At 41.4% G+C, this 20,707-nt stretch overlaps 2 protein-coding genes and 1 long non-coding RNA gene across 7 annotated transcripts in view; 2 read left to right on the top strand and 1 right to left on the bottom strand.

The window, feature by feature from the left end:
- Positions 1–87: 87 nt before the first annotated feature.
- Positions 88–16,414, top strand: LOC133479105 (acyl-CoA-binding domain-containing protein 7-like). 5 transcript variants are annotated; one of them, XM_061775618.1, is made up of 18 exons: positions 88–249; positions 1,707–1,824; positions 1,900–1,962; positions 6,920–7,044; positions 7,130–7,311; positions 7,393–7,517; positions 8,233–8,341; positions 8,885–8,978; positions 10,101–10,226; positions 10,303–10,404; positions 10,477–10,560; positions 10,643–10,750; positions 12,068–12,198; positions 12,477–12,600; positions 12,676–12,754; positions 12,831–12,924; positions 13,002–13,121; positions 14,046–16,414. In XM_061775618.1, the coding sequence occupies exons 1-18, from the start codon at positions 238–240 to the stop codon at positions 14,164–14,166; spliced, it is 1,917 nt and encodes a 638-aa protein (XP_061631602.1). In that variant the 5' UTR covers positions 88–237; the 3' UTR covers positions 14,167–16,414. The 5 variants fall into 5 exon arrangements, with proteins under 5 accessions (XP_061631602.1, XP_061631601.1, XP_061631599.1 ...); XM_061775615.1 differs by lacking the exons at positions 88–249; positions 1,707–1,824; positions 1,900–1,962 and adding exons at positions 4,438–4,582; positions 5,208–5,337; XM_061775613.1 differs by lacking the exons at positions 88–249; positions 1,707–1,824; positions 1,900–1,962 and adding exons at positions 4,440–4,582; positions 4,993–5,337.
- LOC133479106 (ATP-dependent translocase ABCB1-like) overlaps positions 14,816–20,707 on the bottom strand; it is a 28,676-nt gene continuing 22,784 nt past the window's right edge. Inside the window, 9 exon segments of the mRNA XM_061775619.1 lie at positions 14,816–17,358; positions 17,454–17,600; positions 17,817–18,023; positions 18,262–18,459; positions 18,554–18,710; positions 19,258–19,398; positions 19,496–19,596; positions 19,698–19,901; positions 19,982–20,065. Coding sequence (XP_061631603.1) covers positions 17,152–17,358; positions 17,454–17,600; positions 17,817–18,023; positions 18,262–18,459; positions 18,554–18,710; positions 19,258–19,398; positions 19,496–19,596; positions 19,698–19,901; positions 19,982–20,065 — 1,446 coding nt within the window. The 3' untranslated portion in view covers positions 14,816–17,151.
- LOC133479107 (uncharacterized) lies at positions 17,137–18,962 on the top strand. The gene is made up of 2 exons (XR_009788838.1): positions 17,137–17,634; positions 17,911–18,962. It is a non-coding gene; the product is annotated as an uncharacterized LOC133479107 (long non-coding RNA).

Below are 20,707 nucleotides of genomic sequence, written 5' to 3'. Positions count from 1 at the left end.
GGACTTTGGCCCAGACGTGACATGTTCTTAGTGTACCGTTCTCTGGTGTGCGCGTGCGCACAGGCCAGGACACCAATCAGCTTCTCTGTAGCAGACTAGTCCCGCCTCTTCGTTCAGGCCTTGTCGGAGCGACAGTGTGCGGTTGAACCGTTGTTTTTGCAATTACGGGCGCACCCACACGAGCGATACGCACATTTAAAAGAGGCACATCGGAGCCGCGGCCTTTTCTCCATCAAAATGACTTCTGTGGTAATACCTCACCGCATTTTCGTGTGCTTTCAACCAGTGTGCGATCATCAATGTTGACTGTGATCACGCGATCTCGCTCTGTCCGTCTTTCACTGACATGCTGTAATATTACTTCGCTTCACATTGGAAGAGAGGACTGGATGCTACAGCGATTCTCCTTTTGCTTTTACCTGTCCGTTTCGACCAATACCTATGGTGCAAGGTTGTTGAATCAGCGCTAAATTTGGGGAGAGAGTAGAAGAGGGTTCCCAACTTCGGACGGGGACCAAAAGAAAGGTTTCTTATTGATCATAGCAGTGAGCGAGGGGCTTTTTGATTTATTTTTATTGCAGTTCATCATGCACTTTGTGGGCTTAACGATTAGATCATGTGCAGTATACCGCAATACAGGGTGGGCCAAAAGTAGGCACAGTCTACACTTTTTTTATTTTTTTTTTCGATTTAATGCCATGACAAATAGGCAAATAATTGAGTCAAGAATAAAGAGTGGATTCTAAAGCAGTATTAGAGGGGCAGAAACTTAGTTTTAACAAAGGATGATAGGATGCAAAATATCAGAGAGGAATAAAAAGCGAGACTAAAGAGCGTATGGAATGAAGGAAGGAAAGCAGAAAGAAAGGAAGTTCAGGGGAAAGAAAGAAGAAGTCAAAAGCAGGTCTTAGGTGGAAGGAAGCCAGAAGGGAGGACAGGACAAAAGTAAGGAGGTCAGCTAGGAAAGAAGAAAAAAGAAGGTCTGAGGTGGAAGGAAGGGAGGAGATAAGGAAGGAATGAAGACAAAAAAAGGTATAAGATGGAAGGAGGTAAGTAAGGTAGGCGGTAAAGAAGGAAAGAAAATCCTGTGTAAGATAGAAGTAAAGAAGATCAACCAGGTTTAAACAATGGAAGGAAGGATGTATGGCTGTGTGAATAAAAAAAAAACAAGTGCGATGGAAGGAAGGTATGAAGAAGGGAAGGCAGAAGAGTAGATTTCTGCATCGGAAGGAAGGATGTAAGGATGCTTAAAAGTCTGAGGGAGGAAGACTCAATGGGGGAAAGCAGATGCACTGCTGAGATAGATAGGTCTGTTTATTTTCTACGTTTTGAGAAAATAAAAGAAGGAAGGAAGGAAAGGGGTCAAGAAGTAACTGTAAATGTAATAAAATCGGGGGGGGTGGGGGGGTAAACTGTATACCTTTTTGTCCCACCTTGTCCCAAATTTCTAATTTGAGGTGACAAAGTTTGGGAAACCCTTCTTTAGACATTTGTAATTATCCGTCCTGCCGTGTCCTAGTTGCTTTGTGGAGTAGAAGTAGGAACAAAAGCACCAGTCATGCATAAAAGCCGATTGTTTAGCCCATTGTGGTGTTCTAATAGGTTACTAAGTTCACAACACGTACGGTACTTTAAGTGCCTGTTACTTTGCCACTTTTCTTCGTGGTTAATAATCAATAATGATCTGTTGCTGTCATCACCTGCAGGCAGAGTTTGAGAAGGCGGCGGAAGATGTGAAGAACTTGAAGACGAGGCCGTCGGACCAGGAGTTGCTGGACCTCTACGGCCTATACAAGCAGGCAATTGTCGGAGATGTCGACACAGGTGCGACAAGTGACAATAACGGCGTCCGTAATTTCAAATTTCTCAGTTAAGGTGGTGCGATTTCACGTTTCCCAGATAGGCCGGGGTTGTTCGACATGAAGGGGAAAGCCAAGTGGGACGCGTGGAGCTCCAGGAAAGGTAGCACGAGAAGAAATCCAAATATTTCGAGGTCATAGACCACAACTTGATGTTTTTTCATGTGTCGTTTGTATTCCCGTGTTCTTTCAGGAATGTCGAAGGACGACGCCATGTCCGCCTACATCGCGCTTGCTAAGGAGCTCATCAGCAAACTAGGTTAATGGCGGGAATGCTAACATGCTGTACTAAATAAAGGACTAAAGTGAGGCTGCTATCATGAACAATAACCCGTTGTAATGATGCAAATGTTTAGCTTCTCTACATTCAAAAATCTTTGTGAATGTGAAGCATATGCAAGTTACTAGTCCACGTTTGCTTATGTGTAAATTTTAACCCGCTTAATGTGCAGTAATCTTCATGTCAACGGTTAATTGAATCCAAATTTTAATCCTTATTAGAACAGATAAAAACTGAAATACTACGAATTATATTAATTTTCATGCTTTGAAATAAAACTTCTGCACTGTATTATACTTTTTTGTGGGTCATTTTTAGCTGCATTTGTGATACACATCATTTTGACTCGTGATGTGACATGCTTTGAATCATAAGGTTTTCCTTTCCATAGCTAGCTATAGCGATAGGTGAGACATGATGTGGTGGTGTGCTTTGGATGAGATGTTTCTTTCCATAGATGACGCTGTATGATTTGGATTGTGTGTTTTTTTTGTTTTTTTTTACATAGACGATGTGATACAGGGTACAGAAAGTATTCAGACCCCCTTAAATTTCTTACTCTTTTTTATATTGTAGCCATTTGCTAAAATCATTTGTTCTTTTTTCCCCTCAAATGTACACACAGCACCCCATATTGACAGAAAAAAATGGAACTGATGACATTTTTGGAGATTTATTAAAAAAAAAAAAAGAAATATCACAGACAGAAGTATTCAAACCCTTTTCTCAGTATTTAGTAGAAGCACCCTTTTGAGCTAATACAGCCATGAGTCTTCTTTTTTTCACACCTGGATTTGGGTGATTTGACTTCTCCAGAGTGCTCAGGAATTCAGACTGGGCCAAAGGTTCACCTTCCAACAAGGCAATGACCCTAAGCACACAACTAAAATAACGAAGAGTGGCTTCAGAACAACTCCGTGACTGTTCTTGAATGACCCAGCCAGAGCCCTGACTTAAACCCAATTGAGCATCACTGGAGAGACCTGAAGATGGCTGTCCACCGTTCACATCCAACCTAACAGAACTGGAGAGGATCTGCAAGGAGGAATGGCAGATGATCCCCAAATCCATCCATCCATCCATTTTCTGAGCCGCTTCTCCTCACTAAGGTCGCGGGCGTGCCGGAGCCTATCCCAGCTATCATCCGGCACCTGATCCAGGTGTGAAAAATGTGTTGGATCATTCCCAAAAAGACTCATGGCTCTATTAGCTCAAAAGGGTGCTTCTACTAAATACTGAGCAAAGGGTCTGAATACTTCTTGCTGTGTGATATTTCAGTTTTTCTTTTTTAATAAATCTGCAAAAATGTCAACAATTCAATTTTTTCTGTCAATATGGGGTGCTGTGTGTACATTATGAGGGGGACAAAAAGAAAAATATTTTTGGGCAAATGAATGCAATATAAAAAAAGAGTGAAACATGTAAGGGGGTCTGAATACTTAGCGTACCCACTGTATGTTTTGGATGAGATGATTGTTTCTTTTGATAGGTAGATGATGTGGTGTGCTTTGGATGATGATGTCCAGAGCAGCCAGTCCAGAGCATATTTAAGATTTTAGCTTATTGTAGTTTGGGATTTTCCATTAAAGGTTTTTGTTTTAGTTTAGTGTTAGTTTTAATTTCGTTTTGAGTTTTCTTTATTAAGAGCAGGTTTGTTAGTTTTTATTTTCTCAAAAACACCATTTTAGTTTATTAGTTTCAGTATTAGTTTTATTTTTTTTATTTGGTGTATTTGTCAAGTGTGAGATTGTGATTTAAAAAAAGTATTGTGTAATAAAAACTCAAGAAAATACCATTTAAAAATATGTACGCTAAAAAGAATAAAGTTTTGAGTTTGAACATTAAATATCTTGTCTCTGTAGTGTATTCAATTAAATATAGGTTGAACATGATTTGCAAATCATTGTATTCTGTTTAACACAACGTCCCAACTTCATTGGAATTGGGGTTGTAGTAGCATACATGCATTATTTTTAGTATGCCAATCTTGTTCAAAATGTACTCTTAGCTTTGTTCTGCTTTTACACCTCCACTGTCGGACTAACGTATTACTGTAATTATCTTATGATTGTAGATAATATTGGTCACATCTTAACTCTATGTAAGTCCGAGAGAATTGGATTGATTTGATAAGAAAATGTGACCATAGTTTTTGAATGTGTCTTCAACTCTTCTTCCCCCACATGCCTAGTAAATGATTAATAGTTAATTGTATTAAAAGAATAACCGGAACACGCAATATTGCCCCATGTGACCGGTGGGGACTGTCCTCACTCTGCGAATGTAGGGCGAATGCCACTGAGCTGCGCATGCGCGGTGGCCTCTTCTCTTCCGGGCTGCTCGAGGGGCACTGGGTTAAAGGTGAACAGCGGGAGTACAAAAAACACTCATCCAAACGTTTGAGTTTTGTCTTACGAGGAGCCTGTCGACAAACGTTCTGAAGGTGAGCTGACCTTTACGTCCTACATACGAACCAACGTGGGAGATACATTTGCAAATCATGTGAACAAGTTAAGTCGAAGTCAAACAGAGTAAGCTATCGAGATAGACCTCAACTACTACACTTTGAATATAATGCAAATGCACTGTTAATGTCTACATGTCGTTTTTTTGTTTTTGTTTTTTTTTAAATTCGTAAGTGATTAAACAATTGACGCAGGTTTAAAACATTGCTGGTCCCTAACATGGTTAATAACACAATTCATTGTGTTGTTTTTGTATCCACTATCTTTCCATAAATCTTAATTTTAAAAGGAGTGTGTGTATATATATATATATATATATATATATGGCATGTTGTTGGTACGTATAAGTGATTTACCTACCTACCTGTCTGTCTGTCTTTTCTTTCAGTGTGACTCACTGAGCTAAAGTACTGTGTGTGTGTGTGTGTGTGTGTGTGTGTGTGTGTGTGTGTGTGTGTGTGTGTGTGTGTGTGTGTGTGTGTGTGTGTGTGTGTGTGTGTGTGTGTGTGTGTGTGTGTGTGTGTGTGTGTGTGTGTGTGTGTGTGTGTGTGTGTGTGTGTGTGTGTGTGTGTGTGTGTGTGTGTGTGTGTGTGTGTGTTACAGACACAATAGGAAAAAATGGCAAGCCATTTGCTAGAGCCACAGCATGAGAGGACCTTTCAGTACCAACGCAGCCTGCCTGCTCTGCCTGTCCCCACACTAGAGGGCAGCCTCTCCAAATACCTGGATGCAGGTGATGCTCTGCTTTAACTCAAGGACAAAGAAATCACATTTCTTACAATGTCTTGCTTGTGTTTCTGTGTCCTCCATCACTACAAGGCAATCTAATGAGTTCCATTACAAAAAGAAACTGCATTTACAAGGATAATCTAATATTTGGGTCCTCTCTTGTAGCACAAAAAGCAAACAAATATTGCATGCTGCAGTGCAGTTATACAACACTGAAAACTACAATCACAACTTAATATTGTTAGTTTTTGTTAGTTATTTATTTTAAAAAAATTACAAACCCGACATTTGACATTTCGAGGTTACGAACGGTGGGTGTAGTAAGACTATGTCGTGGCATGAACACGCAGCTTGCTTAGTCACTGTTATGCTTAATGTTTTTCATTTGATTGTTTTATACAGGGTGTTGCAAAAAGTGGGAATCTAATAATCTCAAATTTGATCAAGAATTATAAAAACTAACACAGTTTAATGGTAAACATAGATTCATGTGACTTCAATGTTTTACCTATTCTTTTTAAATTTTAAGGGAAGAAAGACAATTAAAAAGTCATTTTGTCTGTTAGAATATGACAAGTGGTCGCGAAACACGAAAAATAGGTGATTTAGTGATACAGTACACTTGTCACAGGTCTGGCTCGAACCACGTTACAGCAGTGAGTAACCAACTTTGAACAGCAAAATTGCAGGCCAGTTAATAAGTTTCTGGAGAGAAAATAAGACACGGCAACACAATACACCGTCTTAAACTGGAAATGAATTTGTACGTCACCGCTTACGTCACCTGAGAACGGGCCTATAACGTTAAAAGTATATTCATTCATTCATTTTCTGAGCCGCTTCTCCTCACTAGGGTCGCGGGCGTGCTGGAGCCTATCCCAGCTGTCATCGGGCAGGAGGCGGGGTACACCCTGAACTGGTTGCCAGCCAATCGCAGGGCACATAGAAACAAACAACCATTCGCACTCACAGTCATGCCTACGGGCAATTTAGAGTCTCCAATTCATGCATGTTTTTGGGATGTGGGAGGAAACCGGAGTGCCCGGAGAAAACCCACACAGGCACGGGGAGAACATGCAAACTCCACACAGGCGGGGGCCGGGGATTGAACCCGGGTCCTCAGAACTGTGAGGCTGACGCTCTAACCAGTCGTCCACCGTGCCGCTAAAAGTATATAGACTAATAAGATAACCTTTATTAGTCCCACAATAAGGACATTTACATTGTTTCAGCAGCAATAGTGGATACAGGAAATACAAAAAAGGCATGCAAGAGAAGAAATTTATTTTACATCAACGTCTACATGCATTTTTTTTCATACAAATATAAACTGTAATTTAGACTTTACTGCTGCATTAGTTTAGATTGGTGATAAGACTACGGTGCAGTCTGACTTTCAGATTGTCATAGTAGGAGTGGAACTGACGAAGAACCCCTGTAGATTGTGCAGTTCTGACTATTTAGTGTTTAGAATAATTTAAACATAGTTTTGGTGAGGATGTATGTTAATATTATGTGTTAATGTAAGCTTTATGTCAAATCTACATGCGCTTTCTCGCTCTGAATTTGCCTTTGTTTGCCATCAGTTCGTCCATTTTCAACTGACGAGGAGTTTCAAACGACGGTGGATATTGTGCGGATGTTTCAAGAGGGTCTTGGCAAAGAGCTGCACCAGAAACTACTCCAGAGAGCCAAGACCAGGAGGAACTGGGTTTGTTTTAGTTTCATTGATGATTTATTCATGCTGTGAAACTAACTGGTTACTGGTGAACTTAAAATAATTTGAATAACCCTAGCTGGAAGAATGGTGGTTAGACACTGCGTACCTGGAGGTGCGCATCCCCTCTCAGCTTCACGTGAACTTTGTTGGCCCGGCTCCCTATTTGGAGCACTGCTGGCCCCCAGGAGAAGGAACTCAACTGGAGAGGGCCAGCGTTAACATCTGGCACACGCTACAGTATTGGAACCTCATTTACAAGTAGGATAAAAGTACACATGCAAACAAGTCAATTTACAACATTATGCTACATGTTGTTGTTGGGGCTGTGTGTGGTTTTAGGGAGAAGATGGTCCCTCAGAAAGCTGGTAAGATGGTGTTGGATATGGACCAGTTTAGAAGGCTCTTCTGCACTTGCAAAGTACCCGGAGTTAAGAAGGACACCATCTACAACTATTTCAAGACCGGTACAGTACATCTCAAAATATATCTGTTAACCTAAGGTAACTTAAGTTCTAAGCTAAAGCACGATGAGGTAGAGGTTAGCACATCTGCGTAACAATTCTGAGGTTAGAGTTTCAAATCTGGGCCTACCTATGTTGAGTTTGCACGTTCTCCTTTTGTTTGTTCAGGTTTGCCTCAGGTTCCGTTTTTTGGTCTATTAGTTTCTTCAACTGGCTGGTGACCAGTCCAGGGTGTATCCCGTCTCTGGCCTAAATTCAGCTGGGATAGGCTCCAGTTCACCCACGTCCCTAACAAAGATAAACTGATATAGAAAATGGATGAATGGAAATGATCAGGGGCGGCACGGTGGATGACGACTGGTTAGCACATCTGCCTCACAGTTCTGAGGACTGGGGTTCAAATCGCGGCCTGAACCTGTGTGGAGTTTGCATGTTCTGCCCGTGCCCGTTTTCTTCGGGTGCTTCGGTTTCCTCCCACATCCCAAAAACATGCGTGGTAGTTTGATTGAAGGCTCTAAGTTGCCCGTAGGTGCGAATGTGAGTGCGAATGGTTGTTTGTTTGTGTGCCCTGCGATTGGCTGGCGACCAGTTCAGGGTGTACCCCGCCTTTCGCCCGAAGATCGCTAGGATAGGCTCCAGCATGCCCGCGACCCTAGTGAAGAAAAGCGGTACAGAAAATGGATGGAAAGGATCAGGTTTGATGATGTTTGTTTCACAGAGCGAGAGGGCCGCTGCCCGTCACACCTGGTGGTGATGTGTCACGGACGGATCTTCACGTTTGATGCGCTTTGTGACGGGGAAATCCTCACACCACCGGAACTCCTCAGGTAATAGGTACTCTCACTAAGAGTTTACACTTTAAATGGCATTACAGCATAAATGCCAAGTTTAAGCACAATCTCTTGTAATCTATTTTAATTCAGTAATCAGAATATAATGGATTTTGCATTATTAGACACAACAACCTGCATGTGAGCTGCAGGGGTGGGCGTCTTCACATTCTACTGTGACTTGTTGTAGTGTACATGGCTTTAAAAGGTGGGGCCTGGCCTGATGAGTAGAGTTGGCTGGCTGTTAACTATGCGTGTTGAGTCGCTAAGCGTGAGTTGTGCCCATCGATACCTTTTTGAAACACAGAGCTACTTCTTGAGTACTGATAAATGCAAAGCGCTATGATGTAAAGCAATACCATGACATGATTGCTTAGCTGTCCTTTATCTTGCCTGTGAACGTCTCTCATAAAATGCATTGAGCATGCATGCTGCTATTATGTGTGATATAAAGAAGCAGTGGAATATAATTTAAAATAATACTTCAGATGCACAATAGCAGATGTCAAAATGTTTGCTCGTTTGGGTTCACCTGTGCAGGCAGCTGAGCTATGTGAAAGAGCGCTGTGAGAGACAGCCAGCTGGCGATGGAGTTGCTGCTCTTACCTCTGATGAAAGGACTCGATGGGCAAAGGTTTGGAGACTTAAACATTAGGTACATCTGTTTTGATATACTGGGATCCAGAGTTTTAGCAAAGACCCTGCCTTAAAAAAGAGTGCTCAGTTTTGATTAACACTGTTCCAACATTTTCAGACCTCATTAAACTAGCTGATAGGGGCAAATATCAGAAACAGACAAACTACACCCACAATAATAAACTTATTTTTTAAAATTAATACCTCTCTGACAGTGTTTTACATTGACATTATTATATATGTCAAGTGCAAAAAGCAAGAGACAATTGGTTATAGTTTGATCACCATTTAGAGGTTGGTTACTTCATGCAGGATTACACAAAAACCCACCTAACCCAGTTAATTTAGGTGCAGAACTAAACCAAGGAATTGATAATCAGCTTTCAGTTCTACAGTCCACTTGCATTGGGGCCTAGTGGGCCTGTGACACATCAGGTCCAGGACATGGAGAAGTTCACACCCATATTGTGATTTGTGTTACCTGTGCGTTTTTATGAATCCCGCTTGAGTTTTGGCAGGAGACGCCCCACTGCAATATGATTGGCTGCTGCATCTGCCCCTGCTGCAATATGACTGGTTACTGTAGTTAGGTGGGAAACTCTCTATTGCGTCCAGGCGGGAAGGACAGTGTCTGACTTGAGTGATTTCAGTGTGCTGGAATTATGAGTTCCACTAACCCGAATCCGAATCTTAACCCTAAAATGCATTGCACGAAGCTTACACGAATGAGGACCCACGAGAGAGGTGAGCTACTTTTCGAGCGTCGGCCCTCGCCCTGCCTTTGGTTCCCCATTTCAACTGCCCAGTTGTCAGATGAAGCGTGAGGAATCATTTAGATAACTCAACCTAACTTACCCTAACCAACTAACCAGTTTGATTGTTTTTACAAATGTGATACATATCATCTCATTTCATCTGCGTAGCCAAAGATGTGTCCTGCCTGGATGCAGCAGCCTATCTTATTGCAGCTGCCCTTGTCCTGCCTAAAAGTCAAGTGGTATTCATAATAACGTTTCTTAACGCCACCTACAGTATAGGACTGGAATGGCACGACATGATTTTTACAGCCGCATAAACTGAAGATGTTACCCAACTGTATTGTATCCAAATGGTTGTGTAGGCCAGGGATCATCTCATTCGCATTGATCCCCACAATGAAAGCATCCTTGAGACCATCCAGAGCAGCCTCTTCCTTATATCTCTGGATGATGCCAAACCCTACTCATCTGCAGAGAATTACACAAATGTAAAGAACCCTATTTCTAAAACATGTCTTATTTGATTTAATGAGTTGAGTCTTGAAAAATAAATTGTGAATGCAGCTTGCAGTGGAAGCGCTTACTGGAGACCCCACCATTCGCTGGGGAGACAAATCCTACAACTCACTCGTGTTCGCCGACGGTACTTTTGGAGCCAATTGTGATGTGAGTTAAGTTTAAGAAGCTTATATGGGAAGATTAAAAAAAACAATGTAAACATTTGACGCGGTTTTGCAGCATGCACCATATGACGCGATGGTCCTGGTGTCCATGTGTTGGTATGTTGACCAGCAACTCAAAGCTACAGAGGGCAAGTGGAAGGTAGACGTGGAATTTTTCTTGATTTGCAAATACACCAAACACAAGATAACAATTTTCCGTTTCTTTTTAAATGTCCATTCAGGGCTCGGACAGAGTAAGACCCATGCCTTTACCTGAAGAGCTTGTTTTTACCGTGGACCAAAAGGTCCTCAGTGACATCAGCCACGCCAAACTCCAATATATAGAGACGGTGAGTCGGTATCAAATGAAGATAATATCTATCCATTGTCTGTACCTTTTATCCTCACAAGGTTTGTGGGTGAAGATAATATTAAAGTTGTAAATTATATGACATGGTAGTTAGAGTTGGGAATTGGAGAGTAACTTGTACAAAAACCTTATTTATTTTATCAGCAGTAGTATGTCAATAGTCAGCCAATACATGATGATAACCATGCAGTTGAAGAATGGGGAATTTCCTGATATATTAGAGAATACATGATCAAATTGAAATAAATAAATGTAAATCTGCACTTTTTCAGTCTAATGACAATTTGTCCATTATACATAAAGCGAACAACTTAACAGAAATAATGTAAATCACAATAATTAATATATGCTGCATGTAGGGTAAGTCAAATGTTTGTGGACTTCAGAACGTGTAACATAAGAGCAGGGTTTTCCAAACTTACGATTTAAGACTCTAATAATAAAAGTTGTTTTTCCTGGGACCCAAACTTTTGATTCCCTCTTGGTTTTATAAGCAGTGGCGTCCCTTGCTTGAGGGGCACCCTGGGTGACAATCTCACACATCCTTTTTTCGCTTACCTGATGGGGTGTGAGGGCGAGCCCCGAGCTGGTTCTTGGTTCTGGTTCCTAGTGCCCTGGCCTGGCGCGACCAGTACCGGGAACAGTGGCAGGCGACGCGTTTGACTTGTCAACAGTAACGCAGGTGTCCGAAGGCGAGCTCAGGGGGGAGCAGTCACCTCCCGTAGATTAGAAGGTCAAAAGCTCGCATGATATTTATTTTCAGTATGAGTACAGACCAGGAAAGGGGGGGCCTCACAACTTCTCTAACATTCAGCCCAGTTTTATCTTGATGTATTGTCAATTTATTAGAACTGAAATAAGTAGAAAACATCACAATTTGCAATGATCAATAACATCTCACTCAACGTTAATTAGGAACATTCTTGAAGACCCCTTAATGTCTCCACAAGGGGTTGCAAATTCGCCATACACCCAACGATTTATAGATCGCGATGCCAATAGAAAACCATTTGCATCTTTTTTTTTTTTTGTGTGTGTGGGGGGGTTATGTTGCTGAGGCATCGTTGCCATTTCCGGCCACACATAATTGCACATACCAGAAACTGTCACTGGCTGTAAGTCAGAATATCAAGGTTCATATTTAAATCAAACATGACAGAAGTCATTGTATGTGCAACTTGGACGTCAGGTCGGATGTTGGCGTATCCTATAGTACTGTCATTTCATGATGATATTTTGTCACACCTCTCATGTTAATATTTGCACCTTTGTGACTGTGCTGTCTCTGGCTTTCCAGGCACAGGACCTCCAGATTGTGTGTCACGCCTTCACAGGGTTTGGAAAATCAGAAATCAAAAAGAAGAATCTACACCCTGATACCTTTGTTCAGCTGGCCATGCAACTGAGCTACTGCCGCATGCACAAAAAGTAACCATCAACTAAAAATGTGCCTTTATCAGGGGTGGGCAAAGTATGGCTCGGTTCTTTAATCCAGCCCACCGGTTTTTCCTAAATTGGTCGGTTAAAATGTATTCATTTTTAGCCAATGTTTATTCATTTATATCATCAAATAGTTAATTGACTTGTATGAAATAAAATACAACACTATGAGTGGAATAAACATTAAGATAAATAATTGGTAGATTACTTCATTATATTTAGAAAATATTTGATTCTAATTACATTTATTTGCTCTCACCTCTCAGAGCAGGGAGTTGCTATGAAACAGCAATGACCCGCAGGTTCTACCACGGCAGGACCGAGACAATGCGGCCTTGCACGAGTGAGGCAGTCAGCTGGTGTAAAGCCATGATGGACCCCACCCGCGAGGTGAGGCTGTGTAGCTTGACACAGAAGCATTGTGACTGGTGAGGTTGGCCTGCTAAATCAATATTTTCTCATCAGATTCATGACAAGAGGAAAGCTATGCTTCAAGCCTTCAATAAACACAATAAGCTGATGACAGAAGGCCAAGAGGGCAATGGTTGGTGTGTAACTCATCGGCTTGAACTGTATAGTCCTCTCTCAGCGATTAACTATAACTGTGATGTTGTCACCAGGTTTTGACAGGCATCTTCTTGGACTCTATCTCCTTGCCAAGGAGGCGGGACATCCCACTCCAGCTCTTTACACCGATCCCCTCTACGCAAAGAGGTAAGGTTAAATATGATGCAGGTTCTGGTTTTAATTGAACACATTTGAAGAAATAAGTGATTTGTTTGTACTCGCAGTGGAGGTGGCGGGAACTTTGTGCTATCATCCAGTATGGTGGGATACACTTCAGTCATGGGGGCTGCTGCTCCTATGGTTCATCATGGCTATGGCTTCTTCTACCGCATCAACGATGACAGGTATCCTTACTGAACTAGCCACCAAACAGAACGAATCTCATCCACCCCCAGGGCCTTGCAACTGAGGAGCTTTTTAACCACCTCGGTGATCTCAACCCCAGAGATAGGAGAGCCCGCCTCAGAGACTCTGCTTCCTCATGGGAAGGCGTGTCGGTGGAATTGAAGAGGTCTTCGAAGTATTCTCCCCACCGACTCACAATATCCCGAGTCGAGATCAGCAGCGCCCCATCCCCACTATACACAGTGTTGATGGTGCACTGCTCCCCCATCCTGAGACGCCAGATGGTGGACCAGAATTTCCTCGAAGCCGTCCAAAATTCTTTTTCCATGGCCTCACCGAAATCCTCCCACGCCCGAGTTTTTGCTTCAGCGACCACCAAAGCTGCATTCCGCTTGGCCAGCGATAGGACTCCTTCTTCAGCTTGACGGCATCCCTCACCGTTGGTGTCCACCAACGGGTTCGGGGATTGCCGCCACCTCATGTATTCAATGCTTTTTCCATGTCATTTTTCCACACAACTTAATTGATGAGCTTATTTGTTCTACTTTCTTTGTATGTATGGATTACTTGCATTGTTCCCAACATCTGGTGAAATTTTCAAGTCAATAGCACCTTTGGAAGTATATTTAGTGAGGAAAAATGGTGGCGTGTTAAATACTTATTTCAGCTGCTGTAGATGGCCACAGTCTGGCACAAGTCTGTGTTGGGGGTCCAGTGTGCATTAAACAGTGAAAAAGTCTGCATGCATGCAGGAATTCATGCTACAAAGGAAAACTCATCAATTATTCAAATTCTTATCATGTACAACCAATGTACATGCTCCAATTAATCAAATCAATTATTGTACCAGTTAATTGTAAATACAGTACATACGCTGTATTATCAGCACCTGTGGATAAAGCCAATCTTTTTTTCCCTTGCAGGATCGTGATCGCCATCACAGCATGGAAATCTTACCGTCAGACAGATGCTGCAACGTTGTTCAACAACTTCTCCAACTCAATGCATGACATGTTTCACCTGGCGACCACATCTCAACTTTAAAAATTCACACCAAGAGACAGAGGAGCTTCCCATTAGGTGCCTCCCATTGATTCATCTGCTCTTTTTCCACAATGTGAATGCACAGTAGAGCGTTTGCTTTCAGCACCAATCAATGCAACTATTGAGAATGATTAATTTTTTTATGTGCAAGTTGTTTTTTTGTGTCAAGTCTCGCTTACCCCAGGCTCCCATGCACCTTTAGGCACGGTGGTAGTCCTGACCAGCTCTCCATTTAAGGGGTAAAAGCTCCCCGTTGTCCCTACGTATTACACAGTGGACCGTAACCGGCGACGGGAGCTTGCTTAAGCCGCTGGCGGCAGAGATTCACCTAGGTTCTCACAGCCATTTGTGAAGCGTCGGTCCCGCTTACGTTAGGCTGCACTTCAACAGAGTAACCTTGGCAGATGTTGGATGAAACTCTAACCACGCTTCTTTAAAGCTGCTCTCCCCCTTTAGACTTGTTACATTTGGAATGACCTAGTATAATTAGATGGTCTTGGTACAACAGTCAGGACCTGTTATTTAAATTCTAGCCGAAAAAAACTTTCAATATTTATAAGCTGTGTCGATAATGTTATGTCTGCTAACATGAATAACACTGCGCTTATTATTCTTAAAATAAAAAGAAGGGACATTTTTCCATAATCAGAAAAAGACACTTTAATGAATCGTATTCGGCAAGGGGAAAAGCATCAAATAATAAAATTCACAAAAAGGAGCTGTATATGAAACATCTACTCACTCATAAATGAGATCAAATATTTCAAGCCGATCCTCTGAGATGAAAACCAAAAGTCCAAAAACATCAGTTCAAGGAAAAAGTTGGTAACATTCTAAGTCTCTTTCAATTGTAAATGAAAACAGTCCAAAATGTGAAATTCCAAAACATTAAAATGAAATGCAAATAAAAATAGTAATATCTAATTCCAAATAGGAATATTCGATTGATCAAGTCGAGCATTCCTCCGACGAGCTTGTTCTTCAAAATTGTATTATTAGATAGGGGTTATGAGGAGAAAGGTCAAGGGCTCTTGTATCTGAGGCTATAGCATAACTGCTCTATTTGTCTTCATCTAATCTTAGCTAGAAAAAAACATTTGGCAATCTTTTTAGAAGCTGTCTCTAATCATCCTGCATCTTACACAAAGATAGATGGGAGAATAAGAACTTCCGTTGTACTTCAGATGCTGGCCGACGGCAAAGAGCGCTAAAAGCAGAGGTTTTTTACTTATAAAGGACTGCTGTCCTTAAGGGTCTGATTCACCCTCTTGGCTTATTTGGCCAAAAGGAGGATGTCAGAACCAGTTCACTCAATTTTAGGTCCTTTGTCAAAAATGTCACTTCTGAACTGCACTTTAACTGTTTATTCCAGTTTTACTTCCCCATTTTAGCGAGAACATTTTACCATCGCTTTACCATCACAGCGTTTCCCGTGTGTTACTATGGAGATAACTTGCAATAACTTATTAGCCAACACACTCTCCTGCTCTGCGGGGTAAAAACTCACATCTGATCAATCTTTTCTAAAATGGTCCATGTATGCATAACGTATTCATATATCGTCACCCATACAACATGACACAAAGTACTCAATATATAGCATTTCATTGTCAATTCCCACTTGTACAACCCCAATTCCAATGAAGTTGGGATGTTGTGTTAAACATGAATAAAAACAGAATACAATGATTTGCAAATCATGTTCGTCCTATATTTAATTGAATACACTACAAAGACAAGATATTTAATGTTCAAACTGATAAACTCTATTGTTTTTAGCAAATAATCATTAACTTATGGCTGCAATACGTTCCAAAAAAAGCTGGGACAGGGTCATGTTTACAACTGTGTTACATCACCTTTTCTTTTAACAACATTCAATAAACGTTTGGGAACTGAGGACACTAATTGTTGAAGCTTTGTAGGTGGAATTCTTTCCCATTCTTGCTTGATGTACAGCTTTAGCTGTTCAACAGTCTGGGGTCTCTGTTGTCTTATTTGAGCTAATTTCCTTGAATAGTGGCCAGAGGCCTTCATTTACTCAACTGCACAGAGTAACGGGCATTTATTAGAGGTAAGGCATTTACTGTATTACAGAATAGGACTTTATTCGTACAAATGCACTTTTATCACAACATGAAATCCAAGTTTAATCATAGTATGTGTAATATCATTTCCCCCCACAAATAATGCTACTTAAAATAGATTGTGTATTACTTGTACTGTATATTAAATATATATGATTGGATATTGTACCGTGGTATATTATTTTACTGATACAATCTGCAAAATTAGTATTATGGAAATGTATTTGTACAAATGGTTATGAATGAACAAATGAATGAAGTGAAACAATGCGACTGTTATGTTATTGTGGTAAACCTTTTACTGTGACACGTCGTGGTAGTAGAAGTCATGCATCCATTTCTTTGGTGGAAAAGAAAAGGTGTTTATTTGCGCTGCGGTGGATGACGCACACAGTGATTCATTTGAGTTGAGGCCATTATTTGAGGACGTTGGCTAAGTTTGATTTAAGTTAAGGAGGTACATAACCTTGAAACAAATAGTTTCCATTAACCCATGTTACTGCACATTAGTTAATGTGCAAAATATTGATCTGTTGGTCATCCTTATTTGGTCCAATCCTTTTCACACTTGGATCCTGTGGCTCCTCATCATGCGTTCATATGTCAATGAAACTTGGACTAAATGTTCATACAGTTTTAACATTAGTACTTTCTATGTCGAGACAATGTATGGATTGCCTCATTACCTATCTTTAACTGATGATTTGTGATGATTGATTTGTGAACAATAATAGAAGTAACCTGTGCACTAATCAAAGCATGAGTTGTCTGAATACCTTGGCTTCGTTCCACTGTCCAAAAACATGCATTTATATCAGTCCTGTGACTGACTTCTGAACAGTCCAATACATCCCCTCTCCGATGTCAGCATATAGTACAGTCACTGAATTACTCTCGATTATTTCCTCCCATAGCCCAACTGTTTAGTGACCAGCATGTGATAGACTCCCTTTTTGGCTAGCAGCTGCTGGTGCGTCCCTTGTTCAACCACCACCCCTCCCTGAAAGACAGCGATGCGGTCTGCGTTTTGGATGGTGGACAGACGGTGGGCTATAACAATACACGTCCTGCCCTGCCTCGCTTTGTCCAACGCCTCTTGCACCACCTGGATCAAGCACAAATTGTGAGGACAAAAGTCAATGTGGATGCACATCAGACAGCCAAATGTGGAGCAATTCCACATGAGAAGAAAAAGCCCACCTTCTCACTCTCAGTGTCGAGTGCAGACGTGGCCTCATCCAGAAGCAACAGTTTGGGGTTACGAAGGATGGCTCGAGCTATTGCTATTCGTTGTTTTTGACCACCAGACAGCTGGGTCCCCTTATCGCCTGCCTGAGTGTCGTACTTCTGCTCGAGTAAACGTCAGTCCGTGGAATATGAAGTAATTATTTTTTTCTGAATCTTTTTACTTGAAAGTTAAAAGATTTGAAAACTTTATCATAGTTCCCTTGATTATTAGAAATCTAATGACACGATTATCTAAACTGGCTAATTAAGGTGAGAATACATTGTGAGCTTTGATTTAAAAAAAAAAAAAGTTGTTTTATACAAAAATGTGATTACCTTTGGCAAGTTTTCTATGAAGCTGTGAATGTTGGCTGCTTCAGCAGCTGCCTTGATCTCCTCTATAGTTACAGTACGACTGTTGTCTCCATAGGCGATGTTTTCAGCCAAGCTGCAGTCAAAGAGCACAGGCTCCTGGGACACAATACCTATCTGAGACCTCAGCCAGTGGATGTTCAGCTCTTTCACGCTTACAGAATCAAACCTCTGGATGACAAAATCATAAAAATGTGACTGAATATATTGAAGCCAATTCTCCCAACCAAGACCGTGGAAAGCCTGAAGTAATTTGTTCCATATGACAAGGTAGGCTAAAATAACCCAGATCAACTGTCAAGTAAAGCTTCAAAGTCCAAACAATGCAGAGGTTATTTGAATGAAGTTTGAATTAAGCATTTGTCATCGGTGCAGCTCAAGAAATGGGTGTACGTAATTGTCTTCTCACCATGTTCCCTTCCTTGGTGTCATAGAACCTCTCCAGGAGCTGGATAGTGGTGCTTTTTCCACAGCCGCTGGTTCCTAATAGGGCCAGTGTCTCCCCTTTGCTCACCTTCAAATTCAGCCCTCTGAGGACGGGTACATCAGGGCGTGTCGGGTAATTAAATGTAACATCCTCCAAGTGCACATTCCCATCAAATTGGTCCTGGAGTTTTAAGGAAGGAGACACCTACTTTATTAATACTGTAGGCCTGTAAATGGCATTGGAGAATACTGGTTGGCAACCTTTTGCTGCTTACCAATGACTGTCCATCATGTGAGAGATTATCAATAGCAGGCTGTGTGTTCAGAAGCATCATGATGTGAGCAGCTGATATTTTGGCATTTGCATAGTTTGGAGCAAGGGAATGGGCCTCTCCAACAGATATTGAACCATATATAATTGACAGGATCACTCTGAAATATGAGGCCAGTTTACATATGATCAAAATATCAAAGATGAACCCATAAGGATTATGTGTACATGTCATTTTCATTTTCTTGTAATTACAGGAACTATCTAGAAGTACATAAGGAAAAGAGAATTTGATCGTGGTGGGGCACAATATTAATATTACACTGTGTGGTATCGCTATCTTAAGTGTGAATGCATCAGCATTAAATTGTCGCTTTCTGTTGAAAACCAAATACAAAATTCTCAATATCGTCTTCAGGTACATAGATATCGTGATCTGTCGTATGTGGCGTTCTTCCACAATGTTGATTAACTCACAATCATGCCAAGTTTTGGGAAAAGTGGAAATTGACTATAAAGGCAGGGGAAGCCTCCCAGCAGTGAGAGTTTTGGCCTGCAAACACTTTATATAGGTGGAAACAATAAAAATAAAAAGGGTTTATTTCCGCAGGGTTAATTGCTGATTTAAATTGCTAAGCATGCGAAGGTTTGGACTTAACTGATCATTTACTACGACTCCAGACTGTTGAAGTCCATAATTTTACTTACAGAAATAGTGCCTGAACGTCCATCCTGCCGTGCTCAATGAGCCAAGCTCCAAACAAGAAACATCCGGCATAACCAAAACAAAGCAAGGCTTGGGAGAAACCAAAGACAAAACCATGCACATGGGCCATTTCCTCTGAGTTTCTGCAGAGAGAGAGAGATGGGGGGGGTTAGTGAAAAGAACACTTAATAAAGAAGCGTTCTCAATATTTATGGCCAGGTGATTGAAGAGCCCACATACTTGTATAGAACTTCGAGGCTATTCTCATACAAAGATTCAAACTTGGGTTCACTAGTCAGAGATGCAACTGTACGGATATTCTCGATGGCGTCTGTAACAATCTGATGAGACACCATGGAAACATTGCATATTGTATACCACAGGGTCTTTGGCAGAAGGACCTACAACTAGGTCACTAACACATCTGATGGCAAATGCCTACCTTTCCAGCCTTCTCCAGCTCCTTCTTGACCTTTGCTGTTTTACCAGTCAGCATCTGAATCTTTAAAGCTCCAGCCACTGCCAAGATTGGCACTAACACCAGTATAAACAGGGTCAGCTCCCAGCCATACACAAAGGAGATAATTACACTGCTGCCCATATTGGATATAATCTTGACCAATGTGGCCAAACGTAGTCCGGTAACCTGAGCAGAGATGAAAGGTGATTACTAATGTGGTGAAAACATCACAGCGATAGAATGAAAGAGAGAGAGAAGTGAATTACCCCTTTTACTTCAGCAGAGTCTGACGCCAGCCTTGTTGTGAGTGCACCAACACTATTTTTGGGGTCATCAAACCAGCCAAGGTCCTAATAAGATACAATTAATAAAAAGGTAAAATAACTGTAAGTAACTCATTCGCCATAAAAAAAAATGAATGGAATTTAATAAAAAGGTGACGCTTTTGATTTACTGGGCAATCTACGTTCCCAAGCTTTGGGAAGTGACCCAAAAAGGAAATCACTAAGACAAGCAGTGGAAATAAACTTCCTCCATTGGTTCAGCCATTCGAGATAGAGAAAGGAGGCCGTTTGGGAGGAACTCAGAGTAGAGCCGCTGTTCCTCCACAGGAGGTTACATTTGATGCGGTTTGGACCTGTCCGACTGGGAGGAGGCCTCGTGGCAGACCTAGGACAGGCTGGAGGGACATATGTGTCACAGCTCGCCTGAGAATGCCTCAATGTCCTTCCAGCGGAGCGGAAGGAATTGGCCGCTAATAGAGAAGTCTGGCATCCTTGCAGAGACTGCTGCTCCTATGACCCAGATGGGGTTGAGTGTATGAAAATAGATTGATGGGTGGAATTTAATTACATTTAAAGCATCCAACATCCAAATGAAAATATTGTATTGTTTTAGCGACATGTTTGCGTGTGCTCTCATTGAAAGCTGTCACACACAATAGACATTCTGGAAGCGCTGTGGGACGCTTGGTCACTTTTAGGTGTCTCCTT

This window comes from Phyllopteryx taeniolatus, chromosome 6 (genome assembly GCF_024500385.1).
Source record: "Phyllopteryx taeniolatus isolate TA_2022b chromosome 6, UOR_Ptae_1.2, whole genome shotgun sequence".
NCBI classification, from domain to species: Eukaryota; Metazoa; Chordata; class Actinopteri; order Syngnathiformes; family Syngnathidae; genus Phyllopteryx; species Phyllopteryx taeniolatus.
This window is presented reverse-complemented; position numbering and strand designations above follow the sequence as displayed.

Bases quoted from the DNA above. Each gene is read 5' to 3' on its own strand.
- LOC133479105 (XM_061775618.1), top strand. The intron at 10,227-10,302 runs GTAAAGAACCCT...TTGTGAATGCAG, and splicing joins CTGCAGAGAATTACACAAAT to CTTGCAGTGGAAGCGCTTAC. The intron at 12,755-12,830 runs GTTGGTGTGTAA...TGTTGTCACCAG, and splicing joins AGAAGGCCAAGAGGGCAATG to GTTTTGACAGGCATCTTCTT.